Source organism: Dendrobates tinctorius, unplaced genomic scaffold (genome assembly GCF_039654945.1).
Source record: "Dendrobates tinctorius isolate UK_male_01 unplaced genomic scaffold, ASM3965494v1 ptg000081l, whole genome shotgun sequence".
In the NCBI taxonomy this organism is placed as follows: Eukaryota; Metazoa; Chordata; class Amphibia; order Anura; family Dendrobatidae; genus Dendrobates; species Dendrobates tinctorius.
Genome location: NW_027361749.1, coordinates 12,229,270 through 12,242,912, shown reverse-complemented (window position 1 = coordinate 12,242,912; position 13,643 = coordinate 12,229,270). Strand labels below are relative to the sequence as shown.

General features: G+C 47.7%; 1 protein-coding gene across 4 annotated transcripts in view; it reads left to right on the top strand.

Moving 5' to 3' along the window:
* LOC141096881 (ethanolaminephosphotransferase 1-like) overlaps window positions 1-13,643 on the top strand; it is a 90,562-nt gene that overhangs the window by 57,582 nt on the left and 19,337 nt on the right. For all 4 annotated transcript variants that reach the window (XM_073583749.1, XM_073583748.1, XM_073583751.1 and 1 more), the window contains 2 exons: window positions 6,551-6,625; window positions 10,507-10,775. In XM_073583749.1, the coding sequence (XP_073439850.1) occupies window positions 6,551-6,625; window positions 10,507-10,775 (344 nt within the window). The remainder of the gene's footprint in view (window positions 1-6,550; window positions 6,626-10,506; window positions 10,776-13,643) is intronic.

The window sequence follows — 13,643 nt, the reverse complement described above, 5'->3', positions numbered from 1 at the left end:
AACCCACAGCACAAATGCAAATCTAGCTTCATCACATGACGCACGTCCCTGAGAGAGAATGTGCGCCAAGGTGGATTTAGAAGCCCAGTGCGCCAAACTGGCTCTTAAAGGGCTGACGCGCCAAAGTGATTCTTAAAGGGTCGATGCACCAAAATGAGTCTTAAAGGGCCAGCACGCCAAATCGAACGCTGTGACCCCAGACTCCAAATCGGAGGCCGATTGACCCCGGTCCACAAATCGGACTCTGTGGGGCCCCGCTCACCAAATTGGACCCAGAGTGGCTCCACCCACCAAATTGGACCCAGAGTGGCCCCACCCACCAAATTGGACCCAGAGTGGCCCCGCCCACCAAATCGGACCCAGAGTGACCCCGCCACCAAATCGGACCCAGAGTGGCCCCACCCACCAAATAGGACCCAGTGTGGCCCCGCCCACCAAATCGGACTCTGAGGGGCCTGCCCAACAAATCGGACCCAGAGTGGACACGCCCACCGAATCGGACCCAGAGGGGCCCCGCCCACCGAATCGGACCCAGAGGGGCCCCGCCCACCAAATCGGACCCCGAGGTGCCCCGCCCACCAAATCGGGCCCTGAGGGGCCCCAACCACAAAATCGGGCCCTGAGGGGCCCCAACCACAAAATCGGACCCTGAGGGGCCCCACCCACAAAATCAGACCCTGAGGGGCCCCAGCCACAAAATCAGACCCTGAGGGGCCCCACCCACAAAATCGGACCCTGAGGGGCCCCACCCACAAAATCGGACCCTGAGGGGCCCCGCCCACCAAATCAGACCTAGAGTGGCCCCGCCCACCAAATTGGACCCAGAGGCGATCCACCCACAAAATTAGACCCTAAGCGGCCCCACCCACAAAATCGGACCGAGGGGCCCCAGCCACAAAATCAGATCCTGAGGGGCCCCACCCACAAAATCGGACCCTGAGGGGCCCCACCCACAAAATCGGACCCTGAGGGGCCACACTCACAAAATCAGACCCTGAGGGGCCCCGGCCACAAAATCGGACCCTGAGGGGCCCCAGCCACAAAATCGGACCCTGAGGGGCCCCGGCCACAAAATCAGACCCTGAGGGGCCCCACCCACAAAATTAGACCCTGAGGGGCTATACCCACAAAATCGGACCCTGAGGGGCCACACCCACAAAATCGGACCCTGAGGGTCCCCGCCCACTAAATCGGACCCAGAGTGGCCCCACCCACCAAATCGGACCCTAAGGGGCCCCACCCACCAAATCGGACCCTAAGGGGCCCCGCCCACGAAATTGGACCCAGAGGGGCTCGGCCCACAAAATCAGACCTTAAGGGGCCCTACCCACAAAAAAGGACCTTGAGGGGCCCCAGCCACAAATTCGGACCCTGAGGGGGCCCGGCCACAAAATCGGACCCTGAGGGGCCCCACCCACAAAATCAGACCCTGAGGGGCCCCACCCACAAAATCGGACCCTGAGGGGCCCCGCCCACCAAATCAGACCCAGAGTGGCCCCGCCCACCAAATCGGACCCAGAGGGGATCCACCCACAAAATCAGACCCTAAGCGGCCCCACCCACAAAATCGGACCGAGGGGCCCCGGCCACAAAATCGGACCCTGAGGGGCCCCACCCACAAAATCGGACCCTGAGGGGCCCCACCCACAAAATCGGACCCTGAGGGGCCACACTCACAAAATCAGACCCTGAGGGGCCCCGGCCACAAAATCGGACCCTGAGGGGCCCCAGCCACAAAATCGGACCCTGAGGGGCCCTGGCCACAAAATCGGACCCTGAGGGGTCCCACCCACAAAATTAGACCCTGAGGGGCTATACCCACAAAATCGGACCCCGAGGGGCCACACCCACAAAATCGGACCCTGAGGGTCCCCGCCCACTAAATCGGACCCAGAGTGTCCCCACCCACCAAATCGGACCCTAAGGGGCCCCACCCACCAAATCGGACCCTGAGAGGCCCCGCCCACGAAATTGGACCCAGAGGGGCTCGGCCCACAAAATCAGACCTTAAGGGGCCCTACCCACAAAAAAGGACCTTGAGGGGCCCCGGCCACAAATTCGGACCCTGAGGGGTCCCGGCCACAAAATCGGACCCTGAGGGGCCCCACCCACAAAATCGGACCCTGAGGGGCCCCAACCACAAAATCGGACCCTGAGGAGCCCCGCTCACCAAATCGGACTCTGAGGGTCCCCGCCCATCAAATCAGACCCTGAGGGGCCCCGCCCACCAACTCAAGCCCTGAGGAGCCCAGGCCGCCGAATCGGATCCTGAGGGGCCCCACCCACCAAATCAGACCCGGGGGCCCACAGGCCAAAGTGACCCCTGAGAGGCACCCACAGTTAAAACGGATCCTGAGTTGAAAGTCTTGCAGGGGCAGCAGTCAAGTCTCTCTTAAAGGGGCAGCCCGGGCACCATTTCAAAGCACTATCTGTACTTCCTTCAGGAAATACACATCTAGTTCTTATTATTCAGTTGATTTCCGCAATTAATGCGGCCCGAACCGCTACACACACAGACTCTGTTGAGGTGTCGTTTCGAAGCCAGCGTCCATGAGTGGTGTGCTAAGTATTTTTCATATCGATCGGATTTGTAGTTTTTGCACAAATTGCATTTGAAAAAACATTTTCCCATCATTGGAATGTATTGTTTCAATGCTTTTCAATGGGGAAATTATGCCATAGGGAAAACATGCTCTGAGGCGATTCAAATGGCAGTTAAGCTCATTGATATGCGCAGGCAGACCCAGTTACTATGCCTACGCCTATGATCTTTACATGACCTCCCCAGGACACAGTTTCTGCCAGATAATTTCAGCTCTTAAAGCGAAACCCACAGCACAAATGCAAATCTAGCTTCATCACATGACGCATGCCCCTGAGAGAGAATGTGCGCCAAAGTGGATTTAGAAGCCCAGTGCGCCAAACTGGCTCTTAAAGGGCCGACGTGCCAAAGTGATTCTTAAAGGGCCGGCGAACCAAAATGAATCTTAAAGGGCCGGCGCGCCAAATCGAAAGCTGAGTGACCCCAGGCTCCAAATTGGAGGCTGATTGACCCCGGCCTCCAAATCGGAGGCTGAGCCACGCCGGCCTTCAAATCAGAGGCTGATCGACCCTGGCCTACAAATCAGAGGCTGAGCCACCCTGGCTTCCAAATCGGAGGTTGAGCCACTCCGGCCTCCAAATCAGAGGCTGAGCCACTCCGGCCTCCAATCGGAGGCTGAGCCTCCCCGGCCTCCAAATCGGAGGCTGAGCCACTCCGGCCTCCAAATCGGAGGCTGAGCCACCCCGGCCTCCAAATCGGAGGCTGAGCCACCCCGGCCTCCAAATCAGAGGCTGAGCCACCCCGGCCTCCAAATTGGAAGCTGATCGACCCCGGCCTCCAAATCGGAGGCTGAGCGACCCCGGCCCCCAAATAGGAGGCTGAGCGACCCCGGCCCCCAAATAGGAGGCTGAGCGACCCTGGTCTTCAAATAGGAGGCCTCCCAATCAGAGGCTGAGTGAAGTGCCCAAGTGTGAAAGTCTTGCCGAAGCAGCAAGCAAGTCTCTTAAAGGGGCAGCTGGGGCACCATTTCAAAGCACTATCTGTACTTCCTTCAGGAAATACACATCTAGTTCTACTTCTTCTCCGCGTTTTCTGCAATTAATGCGGCCCGAACCGCTCGGCGCAGATACCGCGTTAAGGCGGTGTTTCGAAGCCCTCGGTGGGGACAGGTGTGCTATGTATTTTTGGAGTCGATCCGATTTGTACTTTTTAAAATATCGCATTTTAAGCAAAAATTTTCCCATAGGAATTAATGGCGACCTTTCCATGACCCCCAACTTACATGGATTGAAGCCACAGCGCAGGTGCAGTGACCTTACAAAGATGGCAGCTATGCAAATGCAGCTTCTACACATTACCCGTATTAACTAATAGAAGCTGACAGATTGCTGATTCAAGGTCTTAAAGGCGCAGCGCGCCAATGGCTTCTGAAAAATCCCACCCAGTGATGGCTAACCTTGGCACTCCAGCTGTTGTAAAACTACAACTTCCAGCATGCCCTTGCAACCTGCAGCAGTTGAGGCAGCAGTTGCTGGGAGTTGTAGTTCTCCAACAGCTGGAGTGCCAAGGTTCGCCATCACTGCAGTCGGATGCCAAAGTGGTTTTAGAAGCCCAGTGTGCCAAAGTGGCCCCTGAGGGGCCTGGAGCGCCAAAGTGGCCCCTGAGGCAAAGTGGCAGCATGTGTCAACATGACTAAAGTGGCTACCAAGTGGCCAAAGTGGCTACCCAGGTGCCGAATGTGCCAAAGTGGCTACCAAGTGGCCAAAGTGGCTACTGAGGTGCCAAATGTGCCAAAGTGGCTACCAAGTGGCCAAAGTGGCTACCGAGGGACCGAATGTGCCAAAGTGGCTACCAAGTGACCAAAGTGGCTACCCAGGTGCCAAATGTGCTAACGTGGCTACCAAGTGGCCAAAGTGGCTACTGAGGTGCCGAATGTGCCAAAGTGGCTACCAAGTGGCCAAAGTGGGTACCGAGTGGCCAAAGTGGCTACAGAGGTGCCGAATGTGCCAAAGTGGCTTCCAAGTGGCCAAAGTGGCTACCGAGGTGCCGAACGTGCCAAAGTGGCTACCAAGTGGCCAAAGTGGCTACCGAGGTGCTGAATGTGCCAAAGTGGCTACCGAGGTGCCAAAGTGGCTACTGAGGTGCCGAATGTGCCAAAGTGGCTACCGAGGTGCCGAATGTGCCAAAGTGGCTACCGAGGTGCCAAAGTGGCTACTGAGGTGCCGAATGTGCCAAAGTGGCTACCAAGTGGCCAAAGTGGCTGCAGAGATGCCGAATGTGCCAAAGTGGCTACCAAGTGACCAAAGTGGCTACCGAGGTGCCGAATGTGCCAAAGTGGCTACCAAGTGGCCAAAGTGGCTACCGAGGTGCCGAATGTGCCAAACTGGCTACCAAGTGGCCAAAGTGGCTACCACGGTGCCAAATGTGCTAAAGTGGCTACCAAGTGGCCAAATGTGCCAAAGTGGCTATACACAACATTCATATTCTAACTTTACTTTCTTACAGTCGACACTTGATACACTGCTATAAAGCTGGCAGCGCTATTCAAGCACCATGTATTTCCTTCAGGAAATGCCCATCTAGTTATCTTTGATTTTTGTCATTAATATTTTTGTGATTAATAAAGTGATGTCATTTGATTATGTACAGTATATAAAATCAGCACAGCAATTGTTTAGTTCTTTAGTATAATTGAGTAGGTGTTTCTTCCATAATTATTATCCTAAATTGGGATATTGATAGGGGACCATGTTCTTTGCACAATTAAGTTGCATACAACCTATCTAATTACTAATGTTCCTGTGAACTTTATAATACTGTATTTTTCGGACTATAAGACGCACCGGACCATAATACGCATCCCAAATTTTCAAAAAGAAAATAGGGAAAAAAAAATAATGTGTCAAATGGGGGTCCGTCTTAACAGTCCGAATTCAGCTTGCCGGGGGGATCAGTACAGGTGCAGGAGTGGTCACAGGGGTTGTTCGGTGGACCAGACTGGTGCGGTGGCCTCTGGGAAATCCCATTACAGGCTAGTGCGGCAGCGATGCTCTGTGCTGGGGCGGCAGCGCTCTGTGCTGGCGCGGCTCTCTGGGGGCGGCGCATGCTCATATTCAGATCTCGGCACTGAGATCTCGGGAGACGGGATCTCTAGATGAGAACTCGTTGCCGAGATCTGAATCTGAGCATGCGCCGCCCCCAGCGGCCATTTTCCTGGAGGCCACCTCCTCGCAGCAATGGAGCTGCGGGGGCCTTCGGGCTTTGACAAAATTCTGGCAGAGCCCCCCACGCAGCACAGAGAGCTGCTGCCGCCCCAGCACAAAGAGCCGTTGCCCCAGCACAGAGAGCCGCCACAGCCCCACACAGAGCACCGCTGCCACAGCATTTGTAAGTATATTCCGATTATAAGACGCATCCCCATTTTACTCAATAAAATTTTGGGAAAAAAGTGCGCCTTATAGTCTGAAAAATCCGGTATATTTTTTTTAATTGTAGTGCAGGAGTGGTGCCACTAAGGTAAGGTCCCTGACCCCTCTCATATTGTATTACCAGCTGCTGTCTCCAGCTCTTCCTGTTGCCCCATCTGTCCCATGCTACCATCTTGTGACCGCAACTTCAGACTTATCAAAAGTGAGAGGTAATGGTTGCAAGCTCTCTATAAATCTATGAGAGCCTCATTCTGTCTTTGTTCTGGCTCTCATAGACTTAGATTGAGTTGTGACTTCTGGCTCACACAGCAAACACTGGAGAGATCCGACAGGTCATAAACTGTAGACGGTCGACCGGAGCCGAGCTGATATGAAGACGGTAAGTGTAATATTAGGGGGCAGGGAACGTATGTAAATTACACCACTCCAGTGTTGCAATAAAATAATGCTGTAGTGGTGCTTTAAATGTTTTCAGAGAGTTTTTATGGTATATTTACTCCTCCAGACTGATGAACACTGGTCCATGCTTTTGTCCTTTGTCTTTTGTGCTAATTGTAAACTTTTTTTATTATTATTTTAGGCATTGGAAATCAGCATATTCCTAACTGGATTTGGATCTCTGCTGCTTTAGGAAACTTTTTGGCTTATGCGTTAGGTATAATAACTTATCTAATCACAATTATTTGTGTTGGGAATCCTAACCTGCAGACTTACATTAAGCACAGGATGATCATAGAAACAGCTAGGATAGTGACATTGTTGAATGAGGTGCGATTAGTTAAGCAGTTTACTAAAGGAGAACCCATCAGTTAGTTTTTTTTTTTAAATGATAAGTACTACCTATCAAGTATAGTAGATGGTGGGGGGCAGGGTCCTGGTCTGTGTAAACAACAACATTTTTGCCATAATAAAACTTCAGTCAGGTAAATAGTAATAATAATAATTTTTATTTGTATAGTGCCAAAATATTTTTATGTTTCAGCGCATACATGTAAAAACAAATTCAGACGTTACAGAGTAATAATAAAATAGTAACATAGTTTTGAAGGCTGAAGGAAGACCTTTTGTCCATCTAGTTCAGCCTATTTTTAGTGCAGCTGTTCTGCATTGTTGATCCTGGGGAAGGCAAAAAACCCACAGAGAAGAAGCCAATTTTCTCCATAGGGAAAAAAATTCCTTCCCCTAAGCTGGGTCAACCATCTACCTATAATATTCTGTTATTCGTAACCTTCTATACTGTTACTCACAAGAAAAGCATCCATTCCTTTCTTAAATTCATTCAGTGAGTTGGCCATCACCACTTCCTCAGGAAGAGAATTCCAGAGCCTCACTGCTCTTACTGTGAAGAACCCTCTTCTATGCTGGTGCAGAAATTGTCTTTCCTCCAAACGAAGAGAATGCCCCCTTGTTCTTGTCACAGTCCTTAGTACAAACAGTTCATTGGAGAGATCTCTGTATTGCCCTCTGATATACTTGTACATATACAGTGGGGCAAAAAAGTATTTAGTCAGTCAGCAATAGTGCAAGTTCCACCACTTAAAAAGATGAGAGGTGTCTGTAATTTACATCATAGGTAGACCTCAACTATGGGAGACAAACTGAGAAAAAAAAATCCAGAAAATCACATTGTCTGTTTTTTTTTTCATTTTATTTGCATATTATGGTGGAAAATAAGTATTTGGTCAGAAACAAAATTTCATCTCAATACTTTGTGATATATCCTTTGCTGGCAATGACAGAGGTCAAACGTTTTCTGTAAGTCTTCACAAAGTTGCCACACACTGTTGTTGGTATGTTGGCCCATTCCTCCATGCAGATCTCCTCTAGAGCAGTGATGTTTTTGGCTTTTCGCTTGGCAACACGGACTTTCAACTCCCTCCAAAGGTTTTCTATAGGGTTGAGATCTGGAGACTGGCTAGGCCACTCCAGGACCTTGAAATGCTTCTTAGGAAGCCACTCCTTCGTTGCCCTGGCAGTGTGCTTTGAATCATTGTCATGTTGAAAGACCCAGCCACGTTTCATCTTCAATGCCCTTGCTGATGGAAGGAGGTTTGCACTCAAAATCTCCCGATACATGGCCCCATTCATTCTTTCATGTACCCGGATCAGTCGTCCTGGCCCCTTTGCAGAGAAACAGCCCCAAAGCATGATGTTTCCACCACCATGCCTTACAGTAGGTATGTGTTTGATGGATGCAACTCAGTATTCTTTTTCCTCCAAACACGACAAGTTGTGTTTCTACCAAACAGTTCCAGTTTGGTTTCATCAGACCATAGGACATTCTCCCAAAACTCCTCTGGATCATCCAAATGCTCTGTAGCAAACTTCAGACGGGCCCGGACATGTACAGGCTTAAGCAGTGGGACACGTCTGGCACTGCAGGATCTGAGTCCATGGTGGCGTAGTGTGTTACTTATGGTAGGCCTTGTTACATTGGTCCCAGCTCTCTGCAGTTCATTCACTAGGTCCCCCCGTGTGGTTCTGGGATTTTTGCTCACCGTTCTTGTGATCATTCTGACCCCACGGGGTGGGATTTTGCGTGGAGCACCAGATCGAGGGAGATTATCAGTGGTCTTGTATGTCTTCCATTTTCTAATTATTGCTCCCACAGTTGATTTCTTCACTCCAAGCTGGTTGGCTATTGCAGATTCAGTCTTCCCAGCCTGGTGCAGGGCTACAATTTTGTTTCTGGTGTCCTTTGACAGCTCTTTGGTCTTCACCATAGTGGAGTTTGGAGTCAGACTGTTTGAGGGTGTGCACAGGTGTCTTTTTATACTGATAACAAGTTTAAACAGGTGCCATTACTACAGGTAATGAGTGGAGGAAAGAGGAGACTCTTAAAGAAGAAGTTACAGGTCTGTGAGAGCCAGAAATCTTGATTGCTTGTTTCTGACCAAATACTTATTTTCCACCATAATATGCAAATAAAATGAAAAAAAAACAGACAATGTGATTTTCTGGATTTTTTTTTCTCAGTTTGTCTCCCATAGTTGAGGTCTACCTATGATGTAAATTACAGACGCCTCTCATCTTTTTAAGTGGTGGAACTTGCACTATTGCTGACTGACTAAATACTTTTTTGCCCCACTGTATATTAAGTCTCCCCTAAGTCTTCTCTTTTCTAGAGTAAATAGACCTAATTTTGATAACCTTTCTGGGTATTGTAGTGAGCCAACTCCATTTATCATTTTAGTAGCCCGCCTTTGAACCCTTTCAAGTTCAGTAATGTCTTTCTTGAGCACCGGCGTCCAAAATTGCACACAGTACTCCAAGTGTGGTCTGCCGAATGATTTGTACAGAGGGAGAATTATGTTTTCATCTCGTGTCCCCAGACCTCTTCTAATGCATCCCATGACCCTATTTGCTTTGGTGGCAGCTGCCTGACACTGGGCACTCCAATTTAGCTTCTTATTGACTAAGATGCCTAAGTCTTTTTCCATGTCTGATTTCCCCAACAGTCATGTCTCATGCTTTTTACCAGTAGTGTTAGCTATAAAGATTCTGATACTTCAAAAATAGGCTACATTCACACCTAAGGGTGTGTGCACACGCTGCAGATTCTGCTGTGGAATTTTCTGCACAGATTTTGCTAAATCCGCAGGTAAAATGACCTGTGTTTTACCTGCGGATTTAGTGCAGATTTTCTGCAGTTTTTGTGTCGATTTCCCCTGCAGTTTTACACCTGCGTATTTCTATAATGGAGCAGGTGTAAAACTGCTGCAGAACTGCACAAAAGAAGTGACATGCTGCAGTTTTAAATCCGCCCCAAATCTGCACGGAAAAATCCGCAGCATGTGCACTGCGCTTTTTGTCTTACATAGCCTTAAATGATACTGTACATCACTTGCAGTTCTGCTGCAGATCCACAGGGCCAAATGTGCTGCGGAACTGCAGCAGAATCCGCACCGTGTGCACATACCCTCAATCCGCAGGTAAAACTGCAGGTCAAAAGGCCTGCGGTTTATCTGCAGATTTTCTGCGGTTTAGCCTGCAGGTTTCCCCTGCGGTTTGACACCTGCCATGGAGCAGGTGCCAAACCACAGTGGAATCCGCACAAAGAATTGACATGCTGCGGATTTGAAACCACAGCAAATCCGTGCGGAAAATTCCGCACCATGTGCACTGCGGATTTAATTTTCCATTGATTATAATGGTACTGTACACCGCAGCAGAAACTGCTGCGGATCTGCAGGACCAAATCCGCTGCGGATCCGCAGCAGAATCCGCAGCGTGTGCACACACCCTAAATGTCCTTTTACACATATTTTTTTTGGTGATATTCATTGACATACCATTTTTTCTACTATGTTGGGTGACTAGCAGGCCAAGTTTCAGAGTTATTCTCCCGTAGAAGTAGTACTTTTTATAGTTGCAGTACAGGTCCTTTGAGAGAAGATGTGGTCTAACCATATGCCTTTGCCCATATAAAATTCCTATGTATGTTTGGCCTAAGTGTTACATTTACGTATTTAACATTGTATTATTTGTGTTCATGTTTCATGGACCTTCCAGAGTTTATTTGTTCGTTTTTTGCAGATTCAATTGATGGGAAACATGCGAGGAGGACTCAGTCCAGCAGCCCTTTGGGAGAGTTATTTGACCATGGACTTGACAGCTGGACAGCATCTATCTTTCCACTCTCTTTGTTCTCAATTTTTGGATGTGTTTCAGGAGAAGCTGGATTACCACCAATGAGGATGTACTTAGTGACTAGTGTCGTACTCTTCACCTTTATGCTCTCACACTGGGAAAAATACAACACTGGGATTCTCTTTCTTCCATGGGCATATGATATCAGCCAGTTGGTGAGCTGATACTTTTGTTTTGTTTTTTCTACTTTCTTTCTTGGCTTTCCAGAATTACACGGCAGTTTGGTCAAAAGAAAATATGTAAGAGGTACATTAAAAAATATTCCCATGAGAAGCATATTTATTTCAATAATGAGTGGGGCATAAGAATTTGGGGCCAGTTATTGTCATTTATTTTAAAGTACCGTTAATGCATACATCCAAATAATTTTAATGATGGGTGAGTAATAAACTGGTATAAATAGAAAGAAGGAGCCACCTACAAAGACTTCCAATCTACAAGGTAAGAATAAAGTTTCTAATTGTAGATGCTGAATTTATTGTTTTGTGCTTACTGTGCTCCACTTGTTTCTCTCGGAGACTGGCAGTGCCAGAGGTGTGTGACAGTCTCTCATACGCATTCCTTGTGGTAATAAACACGTTCAAAGGGAAGTTGAACCAATAGTTTTGGGTTGCTGTACCCATGGTACCATCAGCTAATTATGAATACAGTGTTTCTCTGAAAATAAGATAAAGTCTTACATTATTTTTTACTCCGAAAGCTGGGTTAGGGCTTATTTTCAGGGGATGGCTTTATTTTTTTTCATGAACAACAATCCACATTTATTCTTGAGCAAATTTTTTGTATTCAAATACAATCATGTAATCACAAATACACTGCACATACACATACACAAGTAAAGTGGGTACGGAAAGTATTCAGACACCTTTAAATTTTTCATTCTTTGTTTCATTGCAGCCATTTGGTAAATGAAAAAAAGTTAATTTTTTTTCTCATTAATGTACACTCTGCACCCGATCTTGACTGAAAAAAACCCAGAAATGTAGAAATTTTTGCAAATCTATTAAAAAAACAAACAAACTGAAATATCACATGGTCAAAAGTATTCAGCCCCTTTGCTCAGTATTGAGTAGAAGCACCTTTTGAGCTAGTAGAGCCATGAGTCTTCTTGGGAATGATGCAACAAATTTTTCACACCTGGATTTGGGGATCCTCTGCCATTCTTCTTTGGAGATCCTCTCCAGTTCCTTCAGGCTGGATGGTGAACGTTGGTGGGCAGCCATTTTCAGGTCTCTCCAGAATACTTTCAGTACCCATTATATTTACACACAGCACACACTGATGTACACACACAACATACACATGTACTGTATATACACTCACTGCACATACTGATGTAAACAGACTGCACATACACATGTAAATATACACACACGATACATATGGCATATACAAGCTTGTCTCCTCTTCAGCCCCTTTAGGATGTGTGCCCACGTTGTGTTTTTTTAGCGTTTCCGCCGCTTTTTGCGGCCGCGGAAACGCTTAAAAAATACTTAACAATTGCATCCCCATGCAATCCTATGGGATTCCGCAGTTGCTGTGTCAATGCTGCAGATTTTACCGCTGCGGAATCACATTGCGGTAAAATCCACAGCATGTCCATTATTTCTGCAGAATCGCGGCGGTTCCGCCACCATAGGATTGTATTGAAACACTCACTTTACGCATGTGACTATGCCTACCTTGTGTAAAGTGAGCGCTTCATGTGTGGATGGTACCCAGGGTCTGGAGGAGAGGAGAATCTCCTCCATGCCCTGGGTACCATATTCCTGTAAAAAATAGAATTAAAATAAAAAATAGGGATATACTCACCCTCTGATGGCCCCCGGAGTCCTCCCGGCTCTCAGCGGTGCTGGCGGCATCTTCCGTTCCCAGGGATGCATTGCGAGAGTCACCCCAGATGACGTCGCGGTCATGTGACCGTGACGTCACAAAGGTCCTTCGTGCAAAGCATCCCTGGGAACGGAACGTACCGAGAGCGCCGCTGAGGAGATCGGGTGCCGTCAGAAGGTGAGAATTACCATATTTTTAGAAAAATATTCAGGATTGAGAGTCCTCAGTAGTTGATACCTTTTAATGGCTAACTGAAAAGATGGTAATACATTGCAAGCTTTCGAGACTACTCAGGTCTCTTCATCAGGCTAGACTAATACAAAATCTGAAGTCACATATTTATGCACAATACAGCCTAGAAAAAATGCAATAGATAAGACAAGTGACGTGAAGCAGAACTATCAATATGGGAGAGTCATATGGGAGACGTCACTTGTCTTATCTATTGCATTTTTTCTAGGCTGTATTGTGCATAAATATGTGACTTCAGATTTTGTATTAGTCTAGCCTGATGAAGAGACCTGAGTAGTCTCGAAAGCTTGCAATGTATTACCATCTTTTCAGTTAGCCATTAAAAGGTATCAACTACTGAGGACTCTCAATCCTGAATATTTTTCTATCTACTGGCTAACACGGTACAAAGATATACATCTTTCCTGTACCATATTTTTAATTTTTTTTTATTATTTTTCACATTCTATCTTTTACTATTGATGCTGCATAGGCAGCATCAACAGTAAAAAGTTTGTCACAACTGTGACCAACCTGTCAATCACCTTTCCAAGTGATGCTTCAAATCGCTTGGAAAAGTGCCAGCTTTCTGTAAGCTAAAAACGCTTGTGTTTTGTGGGAAAACGCATGCGAATTCCGCATGCTTTTTACCCGCTGCAGGGAGTTGCGGAAATGCTGCGGACATTTCCACAGCATTTCTGCAACGTGGGCACATAGCCTCAAACTCCTGCAGTTACCTTTTGGTAACATTATGGTCACATGACGGTGATATCACCAAAGGTCCTTAAGAAGTCTTAACTTTAGAATAGAAAAGCTGGAAGCTGGGGGTCCCTAAGAGTGTGAGGGTCCTGAGACATTAATCAGGCTCCAGCCTTTCTACCTAATACTGGCCCCTCATACCAGCTTGTCTCCTCTTTAGTTCCTCTAGACTTCTGCAAATGAAGGACTTTTTGTGACAT